Source organism: Centrocercus urophasianus, unplaced genomic scaffold (genome assembly GCF_019232065.1).
Source record: "Centrocercus urophasianus isolate 14NV4802_14NV808 unplaced genomic scaffold, USGS_Curo_1.0 seq_23, whole genome shotgun sequence".
Taxonomy (NCBI): Eukaryota; Metazoa; Chordata; class Aves; order Galliformes; family Phasianidae; genus Centrocercus; species Centrocercus urophasianus.
Genome location: NW_024884789.1, coordinates 13180529 through 13204036, shown reverse-complemented (window position 1 = coordinate 13204036; position 23508 = coordinate 13180529). Strand labels below are relative to the sequence as shown.

General features: G+C 42.7%; 1 protein-coding gene across 1 annotated transcript in view; it reads left to right on the top strand.

Annotated features, from left to right (window-relative positions):
- The window catches only part of MYO1E (myosin IE), an 84219-nt gene that overhangs the window by 187 nt on the left and 60524 nt on the right, over positions 1 to 23508 (top strand). Inside the window, 1 exon segment of the mRNA XM_042824578.1 lies at positions 1 to 93. This exon segment is cut by the window's left edge and continues 52 nt beyond it. Coding sequence (XP_042680512.1) covers positions 1 to 93 — 93 coding nt within the window.

Here is a 23508-nt window from a genome sequence, read left to right as displayed (position 1 = left end):
CGCGGGGGGCGGGCCCGCCGCCGGCCTCGTCCGTCCCGGGGCGCCGGCGCGTCTGAGCGGAGCCGTGGGCAGCGCAGCGCGGGAGCCGCGATGGTAGGCGCGGACCGGGGCGGTTCGTTTCGCGGGGTCCCGCCGGGGGAAGGCGGGGTGCGCGCGGTGCCGCCGTCGAGCAGAGACCCGCGGCCGGCGAGGGGCGGCACCGTCGGGGCTCGGAGCTCCCCTGCCGGGGCGCCGGGGTGTGCCGGGTCCGCGTGCCCGCCGTGCCGGGGACGGTCCGCGCAGCGAGCTACCGGGTGGGGGCGAGGGGCGCGGCGGGCCGGGCGGGCCGGGTCTTCAGCCGAGTTTGTCTTGCTGGTCGCCGCCGGCTCCTGCCGGTTCGTCATAGGTTTCGGAATGGAGTAACGCAGGTGTGACTCCGATTCCCCGTGCGGAGGACTTGGAGTAAGGAGCGAGAACTCCGGTATGGTAACTAACCGGGCTGGAAGTGAGTCATTGGTTATGAGCGTGGTTCTGAAGCGGAGCCCTGAAGATCTGAGTAAAGGCACTGTAAAAAGAAAAACTTTTGTGCTCCTTCCTGTTGCTACAGCTCGGGGTGCGCGCTGACGTCCCTTCCCCCCTCCTGGCCCCACCTGCCCGGGCGCGGCCCCGCACACCTGTGCCGGCGGCGGTCGAGGCTCTGCCGTTCGCTGTGCAAATACAGCGCTGCGGGGCAAGGGGAGCCGGGATTCCTGCCCCACGGATGGGATGGGATGGCTCCTCGCTCGCTGCAGCCCTGCTCTTGGTGACGGGCTTTGGGAGGGAGAGGCCGGTATGCCGGCCGTGAGCTGATTGTTTACTTGGAGATTGCAATCGGCCTTTGCCCTCACCTTTGTTTCTCGGCGCTCCTTTCGTCAGGGTGATTGTGGCACCTGTGGGCTCCCGGCTGTGATTGCTGTGCAGCTGCTGCTGGGCGCTGGGTGAGGCCGGGGCTGCCTGGTGCCAGAGCTGCGTGACCGCTGCCGGTGCTGCTCGGGTCAGCGCACCTCTCCCTACGGTCAGTTTGCAGTGGGCCCCAGCGGTTCCCTTCCAACAAAAGGATTGAATCGAAATATGGTTCTCGTCGATACGTGTAACTAGGAAATGGTAACAAGCTCAACCAATTTTACTTTTTCAAACTGAAGGAATTAACAAGTTATCCTCTTCTGTGAGCAGTTCAGGCTACTACTGTTGTGGTTTTGATTTGGTATTGAAGTAGTCCTGAATTACATGAGTACTTCTGTGATTGTCCTTACGCAGCCATTACAATCCAGCCAGTGAAGATTGTTGTTTTGCAAGTACTGCTTCGACTCAGAGCTCTCTGCAGGCAGCAGTTGGTGACCCTTCAGCAGGTAGCTCTGTGTAACCAGCTGGCAGCAGGGCTGTCTGCTGGGATTTCTAATGGCTGGTTACCAGTATGAATCACACTGCTCGCATCCTGAAATGTTATATGCTTTTCTGAGCTCTTTGAGAAGTTATTTCCCTCTTTTTTTTTTTTTTTTTTTTTTTTTTTTTTCTTTTTTTCTCTTGACAGCTTTGATTTCTTTGGAGGGGGAAAAATGCTAGCACTGACATCAAATGCATTTGTTTTGTGCTGTTCAGGCACTTTGATACTGCAGAGCATGTGATGGTGAGACTTGTGCAAATATTCCTCTTTCAGCCATTGTGCCCTTCTTATGTCTGCTGGTGAGGCCGTGCAGCTGTGTGCAGCTCAGCAATATGTGTGCTCTTTTTTGCTGGTTTATTTTTAATCCAGTCAATATCTATATCTAGTTGATGGTGGGGTTTCAGAAGGACTTATGCAGTCATGGAATGGGTGAGCTGTTCTGTGGCTTTTTGCTGCAGTATGAGGTGGGAGTGAGAAACAGCAGGGTGAAACTGCCCTTCGGCTGACAGCCTTAAGGAACACCTGATAACTACTGGAATGTGTTCCTTTTGTTAAACTTAGCATTTCAGTTTTTTAAATTCAACAGCGTAGAATCACAGAATGGCTTGTGTTGGAAGGGACCTTAACGATCATCCAAGTTCCATGCCATTACTGTTAGCAGGGTTGCCAGCCTCCAGATCAGGCTGCCTGGGACTCCAACCACCTTGGCCTTTGCTGCCTTCACAGCTTGGGCATCCATAGACTGACTCTGGGCAAAGATTTCCTCCTAATATCTGTAAGGAAGGCTGCCTGGAGAAGCTATGGATGTCCCATCCTTAAGAGTGTTCGCAGCCAGGTTGGTTGGGGCCCTTGGCCAGCCTGATCTGGGGGGTGGAAACCCTGCCAGATGATGCCTAATTTCAAAACAGCTTGATATGAATAGAGGTCAAATATTTATTGTTCAATCCAGCCTCATGCTGAGCATGGTCTTGGTTACACATAGTGCTCAGGAAAGTCTGCAGAAATGCTGTTTCTTAGTTGCCCTGAAAGGACTTGCTTGGCTTCAGGGTTTGTTCCTAAAATAGTTTGTGTAAGGGACCTTATACTGTCTTAAATATACCATCTTACATTTTCTTCTTGTATGAAATTCTCAGGCAAGACACTGATGTTTCTGTATTTGAAGAGTGCTTTCCTGTCTGGTGCTGCAGACAGTAGCATAAGCTCAAACCTTACTCTCTGCCAAAAGTGGGATAGCAGGGAGGGCAGCCGCATGTGCTTTGCATTATGTCTAGAGGTGCATTCACAGGAAAATCTTCCAGCTATATGGTATTCCTGTCTGGCTAATACATAAAATAGAGCAAAACACAGTAGCATGTTCAGTAGCAAAACTAGTGATTCGTTCTTGAGTTTGGTTTAAATCTGCACTGTGCATATTCTCTCTGCTTCTTGCTAGTCTGGACCTCTAGAACAGTTTATAGATATATGGTGCATGTTAGCAGACTTCAGAAAACATTAGTGTAGGCAGAATACTACCCAAATGCAGCTTTTGATGCTAATAAAGACTGAACATGTGACTGTATATTATGTACATCCTGAGCATTTTCCTAAGTCTTTGCTTTCCAGAATTGCTTTTTTTTTTTTTTCTTGTCTATGTGTAACCACTTTATGGTAAGGGAAATGGGGTGAGAATGGCATTAGTAGCTTGTAACTGAACTCTTTACAGGCATTTCCCTTAGCTTGCCCCAGTCTTACTGCCTTGGTCTTAAGGTATTGCTGCCTGTATGGGAGGGGAAAGCTGAGACGGTCTTCTTTGAGCTGCTGTGGCAGCTAGCAAGTGAAAGTGTCAGCTCAACTTGCCTGTTCCCCAAAAAGTTCTCATTAAGAATGTTAGCAGTAACCTTATCTTGAAGTACGTTGTCACACTTGAAGCATTAAGCAGTTGCACACATCTTTGGTGAAGTTTTCTCAGCTCCTTTTGTAATGACATTAACTGCTTAATTTTCTTTTGGCAATACCAGTTTGATTTCTTCCCGGCTTCTAGGAATTAAGAGAGTGACACTGATGTAAAAGGTCATGTGTGGTCCTATCCAGGTTATATCCGAGGAGAAAGGATTTCTTGTATTTTTCTATTCCTGGTTTCAGCATCAGAAATGTTTGTGTGTTTAGATCTGCTACTTAAGATTGTATGTATTACTAATGTGTAACAATTAACATGTAAATAAACATTTGGATCTACAAAAGAATCCTTTGTTTCAGTAAAACATTGAATTCAGTTGCAGCATCTGGTGAGGGAGGGATTGAAAAGGTAAGAGGTCATCTTTCTTGCTAAATTTCTGGCTCTTGTATGTACTTTGCCAAGGACCTTGTGCAACCCTGGGAATGAGCTTACTGTGCTTAAAAAGCAGTGTTCTGGCATAAATTGCAGTGGTTCTGCTGATGGAGACCCGCCTGGGATCTCTTACCGTGTCAGCTTATTAGTTGTCAGATTTCTTGCTTACCTTTTGGTTCTGGTTGCTGCCACAACACATGGCTTATATGTGACAAATCAGTCTGTTTCCTTTTTCTAAAATGCTGTTGTAATGCAATATGTCAATCTGGTTGGTTTTTTTTGAATCTGGTTTCTAGATCTAGATGGTGTGCTACTACTGGGAAGCATTAAAGCTGTCTTATAGGGGATTTTATGCCTAATTAAAGCAGTTGTTGTTCCAAGGAGTGAACAGCTCAGAACTTGAGGGAAGGGGGGGAAAAATCAAAGCAGCAGTTCTCAGAACTGGTGCGTATGTTTGTTTTACAAAAATAAGTATTTGGAGAATAGTCCAACCCCTGTACAAAGCTAGAAATAATCAGGCCTACCTTGGCAAGAAGGCACTGGCTTGTGCTGTTACTGACTTTTTGAACAAAGACACTTTGCATATTCAAGACTTTGATTAAATAGAAAGGCTTACATCAGCACCCAGGGATAGACCCTTTGGAGAGAAAAGATTCTCTTAAAATCTATTCTTATCTGTTGGAATTCAGTTGCTTCCCTGTTGTTCTGTTATCCAAGAAGCTCTTGGCAGACTGCAGTGGTGTTATTACCCTCGTGGAAGTGTCTTTACTACTTGGGAGTGCAGAAGCTGCGTGGGCTACTTGCTAACTTTTGCAACCAGTGGACTCTGTTAGCTGCTGTGTGTTGTCTGGCTTCTATTATTTCTACTACATGGGCATAAAAGTATTCAAAAGTATCAGAGAAATGCCGCAGTCAACACACTTTCTCCCTTTTTCTGATATCAGAACCAAGAGCTGTTTTGTTCTGAGCTGGTTGGGCCTTGTGCTCCCTGCTGGGCCCTCATCCCAGCCCAGCCGCCCGCTGTCACACTGTGGTCTCTGCTGTAAGAGCTGCCTTTCAGATGAGCTTCCCTGGGTTCAGCTGCTCCCACCTCCTGCATCCACCGCGTTCTTGAGATGCTCTGGCTGTCCTGCCCAGGAAGTACGGCTGTTGTTCACCTCCTGACTCATCCTCACCCAGCTCTCCTGTGCATCACCTCCAGACTTCCTCCCTTTCTCCTGCCCCACCTTTGTGGAGAGCAGCTGTGCGGTGGTGTCCGGGCAGCACAGGGAAATCTTTTACCTTAGCTTGACCAAGTCATTGCTATGTGGGAAAAGGTTTCTTACTGAGGGTAAAGTATTTCTGAATGATGATCCTCACACAATAAAACATGCTCAGTATAAATGTGTATGTGGGTCTGGAGTTACCCACTCATGTACAGCAGCAAGTACATCTGAGCTCAAGATGTGTGTAGATAGACTAGCAGGAGGGGTGGTTAAGGGACACTTTTCAAAGACAGTCATTTAGCTGCTGTTAAAGCTGTTGGTGTGTTGGGTTCATGAGCTGTCCAGGTTTTTAAGTTTTGACTTGAAACTGAGACTGTTCTTTTGAGTACAGCCAGTGAAGAGCTGTCAGGGAAAGCAGTGTTGGTAGTTGGAGTGCGAGTCAGAGTATCTTCAGTAGGAGTGGTGGTTATTGGAAAGGACACTTGAGGGGGAACTGAGATGTCTGAGGAGTTGTCTACTGACATAAGAAAACAAGTTCAACAACTGTCCTATACTTACAAGTTCATTTAAAAGTTAGCAGACCTTCAGCATGCTTCTCAGTTGTTGGAGCCTGGAAGTGCAGCAGACTGCCCACAGGTCTGCGTGCTGCTTTCCTATGTCAGCTGCTGCAGGTATCTCTGGTGGAAGTGGCTTTTGGCTGTTAGCAGAAATGCAGAAGCTGACATCACACCCACTTAAGATGGGATGGTGACAGGTGGGTATTTATTTAACTTATCTCACCAAAAAATCGAACAAAAATGCTTTAAACAAACCGTGTTCTTCTAGAAGCTGTTCTGGTGCTTTGTTCGGCAATCCTGAAGTCTAAATAAATGTGTTTTTGGCACCCTTCAGACAGAGCTAGCAGTCTTGTAGCGACTAGCTGCACTTGTTCCAGAACAGGAAGTGTGAGGGTTTTTCTCTGCCAGCTCACTGAACCACTCACTGAATCACCTTCATCAGCTGAGTGTGAGTCTGCAACCAGTTTTCTGTCAGCCGTGTCTAATTTAAGTGTGGAAGCCGTGGTCAAGTCTGAACAGTGCAGCCTGATATCACTTGTAAAATATGGCATCTCCACTCTGGCAAATGTTCTTAACACTCGAGATTTTAAATCTTTCACTCTGATGTCTTATGAACTAACACAGTGCCAGATGTTTGATCCGGCACCTAGGAGAGTCTTCTGTTTTCAATCTAACATTCCACAGCATTTGGGAGGCTTTAAATTCTAGGCCATTCACCACTGCTTGCTGGGATTTTTTTTTTTTTTTGTACTGATTTATGTCTTTTCTTGTGCTTTGAGCTGCATGTTGCTAATAGCATAAATACAGAAGATGGAAATCGAGGCTTTTTGTCAGTAATACATTTGCATTGCCAAGCGGTAGTCAAGAATTTGTCTTTTTGTTTTTTTTTTTCTGCCTTGAGGGATTCAAGTCTGTGCAATGCCTGAGCACTTCCGAATTTGCTTTTGCAGTTGAATCTTAACCCTGTGCTACTCGACTTTGTAGATTAATTATGCTAGTCCAAAGTATTTTAGTTTCTTTTTCAAATACTGCTACAGTGCCTGAACTGAAGTCCCTTGGGCTGTGACCCCTGTATGCCGATAGCTTTTTGGTATGAAAGTGCAATCCTTTTGGGCTGGGCTGGTAGGAAGGTTCCAAGGACAAAGGTTGCCCTATGTATCTACTGCATTATTGCTATTGTATTTCTCTGGATGTGTACTGAGCTCCTTCAGAAATCTGTAATCAGTAGCCCCAAAACTGAACTTCTGTGGTATATGAACTGTAAAATATTTCATTTAAATGAAAGCAATGTTCTTGAGCTGCAGTAAAGCTTAAGAGCTTGTGTTTTCATTGGATCTAATTTTAACTGCCTTTTTGTGGTACTCAAAGGCAAGTGGATGCCCTTAACTGAGAGCACTTGTCTTTCAGTATGAGAAAAATTTGGTTTGTGTGTTGGTCAGTTGTGAAGTAATTTGTTTTCTTATATTATGCTTCTGATTGTGTTCCACATACACATTTGTCCTTTCTTTAGATACAAGAAAACTTAACTGTATTTGAAGAGTCATGCTTCTGGTACAGATAGAGTTAAATGTGAGTTTTTCCAACTTGATGAGATTCATTCCGGAAAGGAAAGCTACAGGTCTGCACGTTTGTGCTTTTTCAGCACTGAGGTACTTAGCTGTCTGCATACTCTGAATTATGAAATAATTCTACAATATTTTCCTAATAATTGCACAAAATCATGTGTCATTGGCTTTATTTTTTCTTGTTTTCTACCCGTGTAGATTGCCATCTAAATATGGATCAAGAAATCTGGTATTTTTGAGCAAGCTAGTGATAGAACTTCATCATCTAGGGAACAAACTAATTAGTCACAGAGATCTGTTGTATTAAATCATCATATCATTTCTAGTTTTGTAATCTTCATGTTGATTCTTGATAGTACAGATTTTGTGGAAGCAAGTTACAGACTAGACACAGCATTCCTATTGAGGAAAATTCTGGGTAGTGTAGAAACTGATGTATTATAGTATACGATTTCGTAATATATGGCTTCTATACCACATACCATATAATCATAGAGTCATTTGAGTTGGAAGGTACCCTTAATCTCCCCTGCCATGAACAGGAGTCAGGGTGCTCAGAGCCTGGGCCAGCCTGACCATGTCTGTCTCCAGGGACAAGGCATCCACCACCTTTATGGGCAAAATATCCTGCTGCAACTGTCCATGTAGACTTATGGATTCAAGCAAATCAAGAGTAAAATACAGTTTTAAAAAAGATATTTGACTGTAAATTAAAACGCAGAAGTAGTTTCATGAAGTACAGAATTATTTCAGCTAACGTTCTGCTTCACCCCCCTCTCCCTGTAAACTGGGCCTTATTCACAGCTGTGTTTCCAGGACCTGTTGCTGTTCTGTTGGTAATCTCCCAGGCCTTTTTCAGTACTTCCCCTCGACTTTAAATACACACTGGGAGCTACTATCTTGGTCAGTAATTGCTAGATTCAACAAGCCAAAGATTCCTACCAAAATATTCTGGTCTTTGCAGTGCAAAAATCAAAATAACTTCTTCGAGTAGTGCAGTTCAGATCCTGGCTGCTGTGTGTAACCTGCACAACTTGGGCAAGTGGTGTGAGGTGACCTTTTGTAGCTGGATGGCCCTGGTTGGGGGTGGAAGTGTGGGCCTACTGCAGTGTAGTAGCACCATTAAGCCTGCAGAGATGCTTGCAGTGGGAGTGCTAAAAATGCATCAGTTGAGTCCTGAATGCTCTCTGTTTTGTTAGCTTTTTATTCCTTTTGTTTGCTCTGCAATGGCAGGTGGCTCTTCAAAGCATCTTTCTGCTTCTTCCTTGAGTACTAGGAGGTCGTAATGCCCAGAGCCAGTGTGTGCTGGTGTGGGATGGTGTTGGCATGCAGTGTTGGTGTGAGGGGGAACGTTTTTCTTCCTGCTAAGTGACAGGGGCTTCTGTGCTTCTCAGGGTTATGTTCAGCTTCCCAGGACACTGTGAAGACCCATGTAGTTCTGTTTGAAACCCTACTTCATGGGAGTGGACTATCAGCAAGTAATCTGGGCTCTTAAGTTGGAGTTGGAATAACTTTTATAGGCTGTGCTATTTTTTGTGGGTTGTGTGGGTGTATTTTTATTTTAGCCTGAATTAAGCGTGCATGGCTAGGAAGAAGAGAAATGATTTAAATGTTATTGTTCAGAGATTCTGATGTGACACTGCATACTTCTACTGAAGTCTGATTTGGGACTTGGCCCTTAATGAGCAAAAACTGGACTTCTCTTTAAAGCAGAACTATGTGGGAGGAGGCAAAATGACTTCATTGTAGGCGAGGCCACTGCCGTTGTTTTCTGATGCTGTTGCGGTTGCTGCATTGGGTTGTGATTACAGAGGTCAAGGCACGGTCTCTTTCCTGTGAGAGGACGGGGATAGGTGTTGAGCAGATCAATTAGAAGCATACCTACTCAAGTGAAAAAGGATATAGTGGAGGTTGAATGTGAAACTCAGGCTGCGTTGGGTCCCCTTATGCTCAGTAACTGTCTTTATGAACTCAAATGCTAATCTGGTGTTTTAAACGACTGAAGGGTACTTGTCTATGCAGTCATTCTTGTCTTACAGCACTGTGTAATAATTCGTATCTGTATGACAATAAGGAACTAGATCCAACCTACTGGAGAAAATAATTTGCCCAATTTGATATTTGCTTTAAATAGCAATTAAATCAGTAAGTATGATGCTCTACAGTTAATTAAATTTAAATTCAATACGACTGAAATTGTTATGGTTTGGAAAAAAAAGTCCATGCAATAACAGAGGCTCATCTGTTCTAGCGTAAAGCTGCCTTCAAACAGTTCCCTACAGAACTTCACATTACAGACTTCACAGGTCTTGGCCTCAGCCTCAGGAATATGTCAGTGGAACCTACCGCGAGGCTACAGAGTGCTTAAAGTTAAGCAGCATACCATAGTACAGAATGGGACTGATTATTCTGTGTAGATAAGTAGTATTGTTAACTTTCAGTTTTTATGTGGAAAGGAACAGTTTACCAGTTTACAGTGCCAGTTACTCAGCTGACTTTTCCAGAATTCTTAGAGCTATTCCCATTAGTACTGCTCTTTAAAGCTGTTCTAGTGGTAAGTAGGATTTCTGGTTCTAGGGCTCTTAATGTCTGAAATACCAGCACACCCAGTCCCCAGAGACCTGATCTCAGTGTGCAGAATAAGTTGATGACCAGCAGTGGTTTCTTCCTGTAGTTTAGCTTGTGCTTTTATTCTTGATTCATTCTAGGAACACTTCAGGGGAAACAAAAGAACAGTGAATACTTATTCCCGTATTTGGTATAATTCCAGACAAAATGGGTATCCTTCCTCATTAAGTACTGGATGATGGTGCTTCTGGAAAAACCAGCCCTCCTTAAACTATGGACTTATCTTTAAATGGCCACATCAGGCTTATTTTCCTTGTGGCTGCATACAGTGCAGTTTTCTAGATAGAATCATAGAGATGCTAAGCAATCAGGTAGCTCTAGTAGAGTGAAGAGGAATAAGAGAAATGTTTGCCTCATTAGAACAGTAAAAGCTTGTATTTGCATATTTATATGTCCTTCTTTGGCAGATTCCATTAGCACTGTGCATTAGTAGGGTCATTTAAAATTACATTAAGAGTATGATTGGAATTAGTGGAGGTTATAAAGTGTATGTTATGAAATACACATTTGGCTTTTAACTGCTGATAGTGGAAGAGGAAAGAATAAATAAATGTAAAAGGCTGTTTCATCTCCTGTATTGCTTTTTGTTCCTTTATATATGAGGGCAGCTCTGAAAATAATGTCTCCTGTTTTATTGTTTTGGCCTGTGACGTCAGAAGTGGATGTTGGCGTTATGGCAGTAGAAGTTGAACCTTCCCACCGATATTCCATTACATGTAGTTGCTGTGTGACAGATGGCAGCAGAGGAGCAGTCTGACAGAATGGTGTCTGACATGGAAGTGCACATGAAGCAAAGGTGTGTCACTGAATTCCTTCATCTGGGGGGAAAATGGCACTCACTGATGAACCAGTGGGCATCAGCACAGTGAGGTGGTGGTTGGTGCATTTCAGCAGTGGTGACAGCGACATGAAAGACAAGCCATGTTCTGGATGGCCATGCAGATTTTTGAGTGTGGCATAGCAGGCTATTGTTCATGGCTGGCAGAAAGTCTTAGCTAATGGTGGTGACTATGTTGAAGTGTTTTGTAGCTGAAAATTTGTTCTATCTACTAGTGTTACTGTGCTCTTTGTTGCAGCTTCCATGGAAAGAAATCGGAGGTATTACTTCTGGAGCAGCCTGTGTAGTTGAATGAATTCACATTGTTGTCGGTATTCCCAGTAGAGATCTGGTGTGGAGGGCGAACCCAATTTCAAAGCCTAGTTTCATTAACAGGCGCTAATGAAGAAAGCCATTAGAATTAAGCAAACACAGTGTACTTCAGGAGAGCGTTTTAATCACGAGAAACATACTCCCTATTTCCTGCTGATCTAACCAGCTGCTTTACCTGCTTCCATGTAGCTCATCTGTAAAAATACCCCTTAACTCTGAGACAGCAGATTTTAGTTGAGGAGTCCTGATCTTGCTAAGTGTTGCAATATATACATAAACTCAGATTAACTAAACCTTAGTTGCATGCATCAGGGTAACCAAAATTAAATTGTTCTGAAGATGTTCTTGGGAGAACTAGAAATTACCAATACTGGGTAAGGAATGAAAGTTTGAAATTCAACAGGAAAATCAGAACACAATTCAGAGTTGTCAAATGAGACCAGTTTTGGTGACAGAGAATAAGTCTTAGAGTTGTAAGTCTGTAACCCTTTGCCAGTCCTGAAAGTTTCTTTTATGGGAAGGAATTACAATGCTGTTTGTTCTGAAAACAGTTTTCAGTATGTGAAAGAAATCAAGTGCTGCAGGAAGTATATTTGGGCTCTGTTGACAGTACAGCTTGTACTTCTTGGTGTGTAGGCAGATAACTCGCAGTCTGCAGACACTATAAGGATGTTCTGATGAATCTGAAGGTAATAGTTTGAGTGTGACAGAGAAGTATATTAGCCCAGTTAGTGGATTACTCATGAATAGCTATTTAGTCTGACCTGCTGAAAGCAGGTTTTCAGATAATTTCAGTGTTCAGGTAATGTCTTAATGATACAGGCGGAGATGTTCTTGTACATGTGGTCATTAGGTAGGTTGTTGCTTGACTCTTTTGGTATGTGGGCCTGTCCTTAGTCCAGAATATGCTTAAAAATACACTTAAAATTACAGGAAGATTTAGGTGCATTTTGCTGCTATACAGGAGGATTTTTCTTTGCGTTGAGTCTGGGTAGTGGGAACCCTGCGCGCAGTCTCTGCTTTTCTCTTGGCTGAGCGACCCTCGTGCCTGAAGATTAGGTTGACAGCAGCAGCTATGGTCTGATGCCGTTGTTTTTTCCAGTGAGATTACACAATTTCTTCTTGAAGAAAGAAGCTTATGGTATTTTCTGCATGGATTTAATGACCGTTAGTTGTGTTCATCAAAACATGTGCAAGTGCTTTGCTGTTGGGTAGCTAATAGGCACTTAGTAAGCAACTGGTACTTTTGGCAGCCGCAATGAATTCTTGTCCCTTCTATTGTGAAGGTTTGAAGTCCCAGTAGCTGGAGTTCTCTGCCTACTGATTTCTCAGTTCTGTTATCCTCTGCACAGGCTCCTCCTTGGCAGCAACTTGGCAGGCTTTTTCCTTCTAGCATGTTCTGTAGAGCAGAGGGTTGCTACTTGGTGACCTATATGGGAAAATAGGCAAAAGTGGTGAAGCTTCCCAAAGAAGCATGAAGTGCTATGGAGCAGCTATGAAAAGCTGTTTGTCTGTCAGTTTTCTCGCTGGCTGGCTTTCAGCCTGGAGCTGTAAGAGGCAAGACAGTCTGATTGTAACCAGCCTGTTATGGCTTGTGTTGAATCTCTGATACCTGGGAGCAGTTCAACAGCTGCTAAGTTAGAGTAGTGGAAAAGTCTTCAGTAGAAATTGCTGATGGTAACTTCCTACTTCTCTAGAATCCATTTAACCATTTGTACAGCTTTTCTTCCTGGTCTGCTACCAAAATGCAGCCAGAATCAGTGACTGGGTTGTGAGCTACTCCTTGTCTGGTAGCCAAGGCCATGAATTTTGCAACCAGTCACCAGTCTTTTAGGGGAGTATCCAGTTTTATTTAAAAATAATTTCACGAAGGCCACAGTTAGATCTTCAAGTTAGAACTCAAGGAAACTTGTTTCTTTGCCATGCCACTCTCTTGGACTTTGAAAGTGTTCTGTCATTCTGCCCTTCTTGGATGCGGGGCTGGCTGTGAGGTACTAATCCTGTTGCTGTGCTCATTGGGACTGCAGGTGTACAAACAGGAAAGGAAAAAACAAAGGGGAAGTTAATATCGTCTGATTGCCAAAACAAAAAAGCAGCAATTTAGTAGCTAAAATTATGTCCAAGCTGGTAACAGGATACCGTGAACAATGAAGAATTAAAAAAAAAATTCTGTAGCTAAATGTGTCCTTTTAGGGCTTGTTCTGTATTTATTATATGCCATTTGAAATTTGGAGGGTTGGAAGTCACCTCCGTGAAGTGAACTCATTTACTTTTTTGGTGTGTTACCTTTCTGAGAAGCTTAGTCATAAATTGTTGTTGGTACTGTTGACAACTTTGGAATATACTCAAGATCTAAAACAGAGTAAAAGCCTCCTTTGGGGTCAGCCAAGGCAAGTCAAAACAGGATACCAGAGCTGGTAGGGGGAGGAGACTGCTTACTGTCTTTGGTTGTTGGGTTTTTTAAATGTAGCTGCGCTAAAATATATGTCGTCTTCCTTCATTTCTGTTCCCGTCTTTCAGTCTCTAATGAAGCAGCGTGTGAGAACTTTGCTGTGGAGCACCACAGCTATGATCACTCTGTCTCTGGATGCCGCTTTCTTCTCGTGCTGTTTCTATTAGGAAGCAGAAGGGAATATACCTGGGGGCATTTTCCTAATGGCTGCCACAGCCTCTGATGCATAGCTCTTAAGTGCCTGAGTACTGTACAGCATGTGAGAGGGCTGGACTCCTCTGCTGGTTCTCACAGACAGTGTGCTTCTGCCCTGTGATGTGCGCTGGTTCCCCAGCAGGCTGAGCACCCGATCTTTGTTACGCGGAAAAGTGAAAAATGGATTGAATGTAAGAGGGAATGGCCATATCTGGGCTGGAGAGGTGGTGGGAGCCTAGCTTGATCCAGGTACGTTGTGTCCAGCTGCAGTATGGAGTTCTGCGCCTTGTGGGGCACCCTAATAGTCCTCCCAGCTGTACAGATAGAATGACTGATTCTAACCTCATGTAGAAAATTGGTACTTGTCCTCTTGTTGATCAGTGCATGACCTTGAAATGTTCAGTCTGAGTGTGCAGTCACATGCTGTTGGTCCCTGTGACTGTCATCCAGGCTTTCCTTTGGAGATCCTTCCCTTCCCGTGTGCCTTTGCCAATCTCTTCCTGTCCTCTGCTGCAGCTCTCGCGGAGGTGCCCTGCTTTGTTACAGGCTTCATGTGGTTTTTGCATTTCTCTTAAATCTTACACATCATAGCACATATGCACTCTCATGGATAAGTTACACCTCCACTAGTGGTTCTAAACACGTTTAACCTTGCCCAGGCAGTAGTGTTTAAGTGGTGAAAATGCTGAAACTTGTATTTTGAGAAGTGCTGGGTTCTGTGCCTCGCACAGTGAAGGGAAGCTTGTGGTAAAGACAGGTGAAGTTTTATTTTATGCTTTGTAATAAGGGGATCGAGAAGAAAATGGATATCCAGCTCCATTCACAGGCCTGGTTTGTGAGTAGGTTGTGTTATTACTTAAATGCTATTATTCTGTGACTTCACAGTAGCTTAAGACATGCTCATTTTTTTAGTACTCCTTGCAGTAACTGCTGCTGGGTGTTGGAGAATTTCTAACAGCAGCGCACTGAAATGTATGCACTATTCAATTTGTCACGTATTTGCATTAAATTGATGTTCATCACTGGTAACACCTCCAGTAGTCTGGAAAAATCTGCCATTAGGTGTTGCCTGCACACCGCAGGCACAGGTGTGTGTTGAAGATGATACAGGAAAGTCTCCCTGTAAAGCTAGCACAAGGCTGCTACTGTATAACTTAAAATGCAGACAGTATCTTTTTGAAGTTGTGGTTAGCGGTTCCTAAAAGCAATACGACAACTTCAGGGCTGGATTCCAGAGTAAATCTGTTCTTGCAAAATGTTCTGTGGCAAATTTAATCCCTGCAAATAACTGAAACCTCTTTAACAATTGATTGAAAAGATATTTTCCCTTATGATAGCCTTTCTGAAGAACCAGTGGGCAGTTTTGGACTCATCAATGACTAAACTATTGGTGTGCTGTGTAGAGTCTTAAGCTTCACCTGGTGTTCTCCCTTGCAAACACTACGAAAGCCAAACCTTGCTAAACATTATGAAATTTGACAGGAGCAAACTCCAAAACAGGATAGCTGCAGGCTGCATCCTGTGCTTTTGTGAGTAACGAGGTCCTGGCAGTCAGGCATTACAAGAGGTCTGCAGAAGCACATCTGTGTATCTAATGATTTAATTGTTTAAGCTACTGATGTTGAAGTGCTTTCATTAATTGGATGAGACATGTTTGGCTGCATATTAAGTATGAAAAACTACATTGTGAACAATCATACTGTTTTGCTGGGGAGCCAAAATGGCACGGGCTCTGATAATTAGAGATCGCATGTCTCATGTGCAGTGTATTTTTCCACTGTTACTTCACCAGAGGATACAGAATTGTGTGTTAAAAGAACCTTGTAGAACACACGTTGTTATTTCTCAGTTAATGTACCTGAATCCGACCAAAGTATGTGGTGGCTTCAGTATGGGTTTTGAGTGAGCTTGTAAATTCCAAACCTATGTCACCAGATGAGTAACTGTACAACATCACATCCCAGGCTGTGTGCTGGGACAGCTGATGTATTCCATAACTCGTGCCTTTTCCTTCTCAGCAGTAAGCTTACAGTCCTACAGCAGAACAGTGTGCTGTCCTCAAGTGACCTCAGCAGGGTGTATGGCCTGCTCCAGATGAGCCAACCCCAGCCTGCATCCAGTAGCATTAATGGTACTGGGAGATAACACAGTGGCTGAGAGCTGTGTACGCTTGCCTGGCATCACACCTACATCTGAGGGCTGCCAGAATGGGAGGAAATGCAGAAAGCATCGAAACTGCAGCTTTTAATTAGATTTCAGTGAAGTAATTTCAATGAAATGATATTAATGGACATCTGAAATGATAGAATGAGGTTTTATTATAGTATGTATGAAACATAAAATTAATAGGGAATTGTAAAGTGAGGTGTTGATATGCAGAACATAATCTGACAAGACATCCCTGTCATGGGTTTTTAGATACTGGTTTCTGTATTTAAACACAGTGCAATCTGCAGAAAAGACAGCTTGCATCATTTATGATACAAGTCCAGAAATTCTACTGAAGAATGTTTCTAATAGTTTGTTCCTTTAGCCTAAAAAAATCTAAATTAAGAAAGCTGACCCTTAATTATGAATGTATTGATAGGATGAGTTTGAGATGCTAAAGCCTGTGTTCTTACAATAATGAAATAAACATACAGGTTTATTCATTTGCTATAGTTGCTACCTTTATAGGTGTACAAATTTAGAAGAGAAGATCTGTGTGTGTGCTGGAGGTTATCTTGGAGGGTACCTGAAGCTCCAGTTCTGTGAGCAATGATAACACCCTTAACTTCGGTGCGGTAGAGCAACTGGCCTTTGTAACTTCCATTTTCTGTTAGTGCTCTGAAATCTGAACTGTGCAGACATGGATGAGAAAACTTACATCTTGTGGGTTATGTATTCCATTATTATTATTATTATTTTTTCCTTTTAGAGAGCAATACCTATAAAAATGGGTAGGATAGCTCAGTTGTCTCTCCTTCCAGTTCTGTGGGATAAACATTCATAATAATAAAAGTGGGAGAACAGGTTGACAAGCTATTATAAATAGCTGGATGTTTCATGGTTCTTTGTTCTTTTATAATGCTAAATTTAAAATTAGAGGAATTGCATCTTCAAAAGCTTGAATGAGTTTCAGTACTCCAGCTGTTGAATAATTCACGTTAAATTTTGTTTGTGCATTCTTTATGGTACCAGAAAGAACCTCAAGCAACTGTTTTTTAAAAAGAGATTTACCACCTTCCTTTATTCACCTCTAGCCAGTAACATTTGAAAACAAATGTGCTGCAAAATCGTTGCATCTGTGCAAAGATTGGCAGCGTGCTTGGCCTCAGCACTGTGTTATGAGTGCCCTCCAAATCTTCCCCCTTTCTTTTTTGTTTTTATTCCATGGAAAAAATGCTCCAATGCACTTCAAGTTGGTTTCCAGTTGTGTTTTTTTTTTTTTTGTTATCAGGTTTGTATGGCTGCTATGGCCCAGAACAAGCAGCTTGGCTGTGAAGTGAGCTAGATAGTCTAAGAACCTTACCTAATCATATCAATCTGGAATCTGGGGAGGACACTGAATATGCAGTAGTAGAAAATGAACCGTAGTTGTGGTCTGCAGTCAGCTGCAACGTCTCTGTTGCTGCACACATCTACCTTTAATTTCTGAAGTAGCAGAAGGTTTGGGTTGTGGCCTGTTGCTTAAGCAGAAATTCACCTGAGTCATTCTCAAGAACCAGATGTACTATGGATGCCTGCTGCTTTACAAAATCAAAGGTCATATGAGGCAAAAACGGGTAGCACTCATAGGGAAGAAAAAGGGACAGAACACAATTGTGTAAGTGGTGGAGTTAGAATAAAGCTCCTTATGTGTTCCAGTGACTGAAATGAAAGCCCTGGAAATGGACCAGTAGGGTTGGTGTTATCCAAAGGCTAATTAGAGTGTGCTGAACCCTTAGAGTCAGCACCATGGGAGTCTGGAGAGTGTGTCAGTATTTCTTTCTTAGGAAGCTGCTTCTAGGATGCATGGCTTCTAGGACTTCCTTCACTACTTAGTACTTTGTTTTTTTCCTCTGGTTCTTGGTCCAACTTGTGCCTCAGAGTTTCAAGCCCTGGTGTGAGGAATGTGATGAAAGAAACTGGTGTTGAAGGAGTAACGTATTGGGGGGATTTGTCAGAGTTCATGATAGACCTGTGCAGGGTTAGCAAAAATCAGACTAGGTGTAACTCTGCGTACCTCTTGGTGAAGTAGTAACCTTACATGATGAAGGTGCATGAGTGCAGCTGAGGGGTTTGTGGCAGAGTGCCCTCCTGCTGACCAGCTACAGCTGCTGGTGTGGCATTTGGGTCCATTTGTTCATTGCCACTTTAACTGCACTGTTCTCATGCAGCTAGAATAAGGCAGCATTTATGTCACAGTTGTCCTGTGGTTCTGAGGGGTTATGAAGAATGTCATTTAGCAACCTGACATGTAAACTTGAAGGAAAACTGCTTCAGTACAATTTGCCGTTTTGAGCCAGAACTTTATTTTAAAAGGGCTGAAGATCTTGACTTGTGTACTTAGTATAGGGCAAAAAAAAAAAAAAAACCAAAAGAGAAAAAAGAAAAAGCTGCCTCTGGGGGCTTCAGAGTATAATGGATTGAGATGGCTAAAAGCAGATAAATGCTAGGTTATCAATGTCCTTTTTATTTTGTGTATAGGCTGTGTGGGGCCTGAGTGGGGAAGAAGAGTACTCTTTCTTAATTGAAATACGAAGCTTAGATGTAAAGTCAAATACAGCTGGAGTTTTGTAGCTGAGTACTGTGTGAAACTCAGCTGGCTTTAGTTCACACTTCTAATGACTCTTTTTTTCTTGTTTGCTTGGTTTCTGTGGGTTTGATCTGGGGCTCAGTGGCTTTGTGTCAAATCCTGACAAGCTGAAGTCTTTGGACCATTGTGTATCCAAAACTTAAATGTTTTCCTGATTCATTTTTTTTCTCAGATGTGGAGACTTCAGTAAACATGATCTAGCTTGAATTTTACTTGTTCTGAGTTTTCATTGTGAAGTTCAGCATTTGCTGAAGATGAAAGCTAGCAAGCTTTCTGTTTTGAGGGTAAGATACTAAAGACTTTTACTGTTAAAGAATATAAACAAGCTACTGATTAATCATTTAAAAATTATTATCCAATAAAATCTAGTTATTATTATCTAATAAAATAGGACTTGAATCTCTAACTTGATAGACAAACAGATGATGGTGATGAAGAAGGGGACAGTGCAGAATGTAAAATACTGAATAGAGGTTTACATCAATACAGTCTTGAGGTTATTCGCTTGGCCTGGGTTTCAATTTTTGAATGCTTTGCATCTTTTCACTTTTCTTGAGTGTTAGAGCTGAACCTCATTAAAACTTACAGTTTTAATGAGGTGTCTTCAATGAAGAAAACATTAAGTTTTCTGATAGAAAGCCATGGTCAGACATAGCTGTGGAAAAATTGAAGGGGACAGAAGATGCAGTACCATCACTGCTGTACTTCAGCAAGCACTGCTGTACTTCAGACGTGCTTTGTATTAAATTCCAGAAATAAATAAGGATTCCAGTAATTTTTCTGCAGTCTATACAGCAGTTCTATTTTTTCCTGAGGCTGATTCTTACTTTTCTGCTGTTTCCCTTTAGAAGAGGTCGTTTGAAACGGATGTGTCTTTGCAGTATTGATTTACAGGCATAAATGGGTATTTAATTCTGAAAAATAGGTGATAAAGCTACTGGCTGTGTGAAACAAGCCTTTTTAAAAGTCGATTAAAACACAGTTGGAGTACATTCAGTGCTTGTTTGGCTGGTGTCCCTGATTAAAACATAATTATGCCAATTCAGCATCTGCAAGACTGCATCTAATATGTATTCTGATAGTATTTGCTTTCTATAGCAGATATATGGCAAAAGCTCTTTTACAAATGAAATCAGCTGTCAGTAATCTGTTAAAAGCTTATAGCTATGAAGGGCTGGATGTCTGAACTAGTTTTCTGTTAGTTTTCTTATTCCAGTAATTTGAATGCTAAATATCTACATTAAACATTCTAACATAAAAAAAAGTTAAAAACAAGAAGGAAGAAACCCACAAACTTCAGGATCAGAGTAGCAGTTTCTTGTAAAAAGCCACCTTTTGTAGGTCAGTAGAACTGCCACTTAACCTGTTAAATGAACTTCTGCACTAAGTTGATGAAGACACTAGGGGGATGCAATTCTAGGGATCAAACATAAGCATGGCTGCAGCCTGTGCAGTAACCAAAAAGACCCAATCATGTAGCTGTCAAAGGTTGTATTGTAAATTGTTTAATAATTTCAACTAACAACCTTGGTGTTCCATTGGAGTGGAATGAGCTCTTCATGTTCCCAGTGCATTTCTGTGCTTCCATCTTTCTGGGGCATCAACTTTACTGGAAAACACAATGTGCTACTAGTAGAGATCTACTGGTAGAGATATATCCATCTTTGGCTTTTTTCTTCTTGGTGCCTTATGAATTGTTATGGAAATGTACAAGTCTGTGGAGTTGGTATATAAGCTTAGTGAAAATTACAGTAAATAATTAAAAGTATGAGATGTAACAGGAAAAAGGTATGACAACCTTATGAAATCTTAAGCAGGCCATGTTATTTGGAAACTTATTCATTGACTCAGAAGATTGTAATAAAAGTCAGTGGAATAAAGTCAAGGTATTAAAAGAAAACAAGCTAGTTATTCTATAAAGCTATTACACACTTTTGTGAAGCTGCCCTTATTACAGAGCTGACTGAATAAACATGCTAGAAATTTAGCAGGATTTCAAATCGTAATTTCCATATGAATAATGGGTATGTGGGGGATGGTCTGGATATGAGAGTTTCTGGGTTACACTCAGTGGGGTCTCTTTGCCTTGAGGTAGTGTCCTTGTTGGTTAAAATAGAAATCAATTTTCATCAATCAAAAGGATGAATTTCCTTGTGCAGATTGGCCCTAGCAAGTAAGTATTTTCATTCAGTAAGTTCCCACTTCTGTATCTCTACCTTGAGCAGCTTGGGCTTTTCTTGCTGTTACCACTTGCTATGCAGAAGAGAGAGTGCTTAGGTTTGGTCCTTATGTGTGTATCTGAAAACCCAGGGTGGTCTGCAAAGTTCTTTGAACTGGATCTTAACAGCCTTGGTGTGGGGTGAGAAGAGGAACTTACTGACAGGCTGGCAGGAGAATGTGCTTTCTGGTGTTCTGTGAGCTCTGGTGTGGTTGCTGGGGTGGGGGATCCTGCTGCCTTAAACCCGAAGCAATCTGCAATTTGCAGACCAGGATGGGGGATGAAGGTATGCCCGAGAAAGGGAAGCTTTCTTTTTAAAGTCTGCTACTCACTGAGTGAAATTTGTCAGGTCCGATGCTTGCTGCCTTTCCAAGATTTTGCTTCCTGTTGCTTTTAGATTAAAAACAACTTTTTGGGAATAGTGGTGTGGACTTGTAGGATTTGATTCTTTGGAAGTGGATGCGTAAGTGATTCCTGAAGTGGGATGCTCAAAAGAATTCTCGCTTGTGTTATGTGATATTAAAAAAAAAAAGGAAGCATCTGTTTCTGCAAAAACTGGAATAAAAATCAAGGTTGGATTCTTCCAGAGTTAAAATAAAGGTTTAATCAATGTATCTAACAGTCTACCACACTTTGAAGCCCAGTCTGACTTCTTTGCATGAATAGCAAAACTGGAAAGCTAATAAAAAGGAATTTGTAGGCTAAGCCACAGGCAGCTTGCGTGCTGCTGTCAGCTCCTGGTAGGGGAGTGAATGCTCTCCCTGAGCCTTTCCCCTGTTGTCCTGAGTCAGTACCGTGGGGGTAAACAGGAAGCTGCTGTAGTCCCACAACCTCTAGCATGTGTTTACTCAGCACCCTGTGAAATTAAAGAAACACAGAAAGCAGTTCTTACATGGGAGCCTCCCCTGCTCCTGGGCCCCTGCTGCCTGCCCCAGTGAGCACCTCCTGCCCTAGCATACCTGAGCTCTGCTGTCAAATGTGGCCTGAGGGTGTTGTGGGGCTCTTTCATCCAGTGTTAAAGCAGGCCTTTTTGGCAGCCACTTAAGTGGGAAAATCCCAGATAAACTCAACTGTAGGTGCTGAATTTCTGTATCCAGGCCTTCAGCAAATGCATTCCATACCCTCTGATCCCAGTACAGCAATGGTTACTTCACCTGTCAGTCCCTGCTGCTGCAGTGCTGTGTCTCCAGGCGAGCATGCTGTGGTTGTGCCAACTGAGCAGATCGATGCTGCTATCTTAAAATAGGCTGCTTTGGAGCCACTGAGCAGTCCTGTGGGCAGACTAATAAATCAGCAGTAGACTTAATTTGGCATGTCTTAGACCTCTTAGCACTGCATTACACTAATAAAGTCTTGAGGCGTCAGCACAAGGATGCTTTCTGGTATCTGTTGTGCAAAAACCACTCTTGGTCACAGTTTTCTGCTGTACTGTAACTTTTGCTGTTTTATTGTGACTGTTGTGATACTTAGTTTTATTTTCTAGTCTGAGATAACACAGGCACATGACTATGGGAGAGTTTCTATGTGTGTGTATACACACGCACACGTAGGTTGCTCTGAAAGGTAATGCTTCCTACTTATTTCCATGGAAACCACAGCAGATACGCAGAGCACAGTAACACTATTTGCTAGAGCAAATTATCGGCTACAAAATAGTATTTTTCCACACAGTCATTCCATTAGCTGTGCTTTTTTGCCAGTGCTGAGTGGGACCTTGCATGCTACCCATGAACAACTGCACCAGTGGAGGTGACCTGCTGTCACCACTGCTAAAGCAGGCTGCCTTACTGTGCTCACATCCCCTGGTTGGTCCCCGTAAAAGCTGTTCAGAGAGCGTCAATGAATGTCGATGAGTGCTATTTCTTCCATGTGGAGGAATTAAATTCTATCCTTCTGCTTCATACACACTTCCATGTCAAATGCCATTTTGTCAGGCTGCCCCTCTGCTGCCGTCTGTCACGCAGCAACAAAATGTAGAATTACTTAGCTGCGTAGAGAAATCGGTTGCCTGCAAAATGTTCTATCACACAGGAAGTGACTTGCCTCCCCTGAGGCATTGCTGGGGACAGACTTGGGCCTTAAAGTGTCAGGTTAATGTCTCATCAGTATCAGCCTGGTGAGGAAACAAATACCTTGATTTTATCGTGAATCAAAAGAGTCAATAGGAGAGAAGGGGGAAGAGCAGCTTCCAATTCCTGTTTGTTTACAGTGTACAAAGAGGGCAGTGACTGAGCAGAAAGGAATCCACTGGGGTGAGCTGTGGCCTGTGAGCATGGTTTGGTGCTAAGGGCTGAGCTTCCAGGGGCTGCAAGAAGCAGGCAGGGAAACGAAGTGGGAACATCAGCTAGAGCAGGACGTGTTTGTGATGGCATTACTATAATATGCCACTGGTTTTACTTTCTCCAAAAGTTTCAGCTGGCACCAGTATGCAGAGAGCACCACAGCATCAAAATGCTCTTTCTGATGGTGCGTATGGAAGACAGTGGTCCATGTGTAGAGCTTCTGAGTCATGCTGTTCTGAGGTTCTTCTTTCTGGGAAACAGATGGTGAGCTCCCACTTGACTTCAGTTCCTTATTTAGTTTCAGGATCATCAAGGAAAAATATTTTCAATATGATGCTAAAAGAGAGTCTATGGTATTTTGTCTAAATCTGTTGATGGAGTTTTCAAACCGCATATTTTAATTAAAGATGATTTATTTTTGTAAATCACATAGGAAGGCTCGCAGTAAATTAATTATAGATAAATTGTTTTCTGTTGATTGAAAAGAAAAGAAAAAAAAAAGAAAAAAGAAAAGGTTTTTTTTCCTGAAGGGGTGGAACAGATACTTGGGAGCAATCCATCTGTACAGAGATTTGTGGTCTTCAGCCTCTGAGGTCCCAGATGCCATGCAGTATTTTGGGGGAGATTATATTTAAGTACTCTTATATTGTGTATGTACCAAAATGAGTTTTAGTACTTGATGGAACTGGGATAGCACATTTTGGTTAAAATGTGTAGCATTTATTTGAGATATATGGTTGCACCAAACCTTTTAAAACCAGTTTTTGAT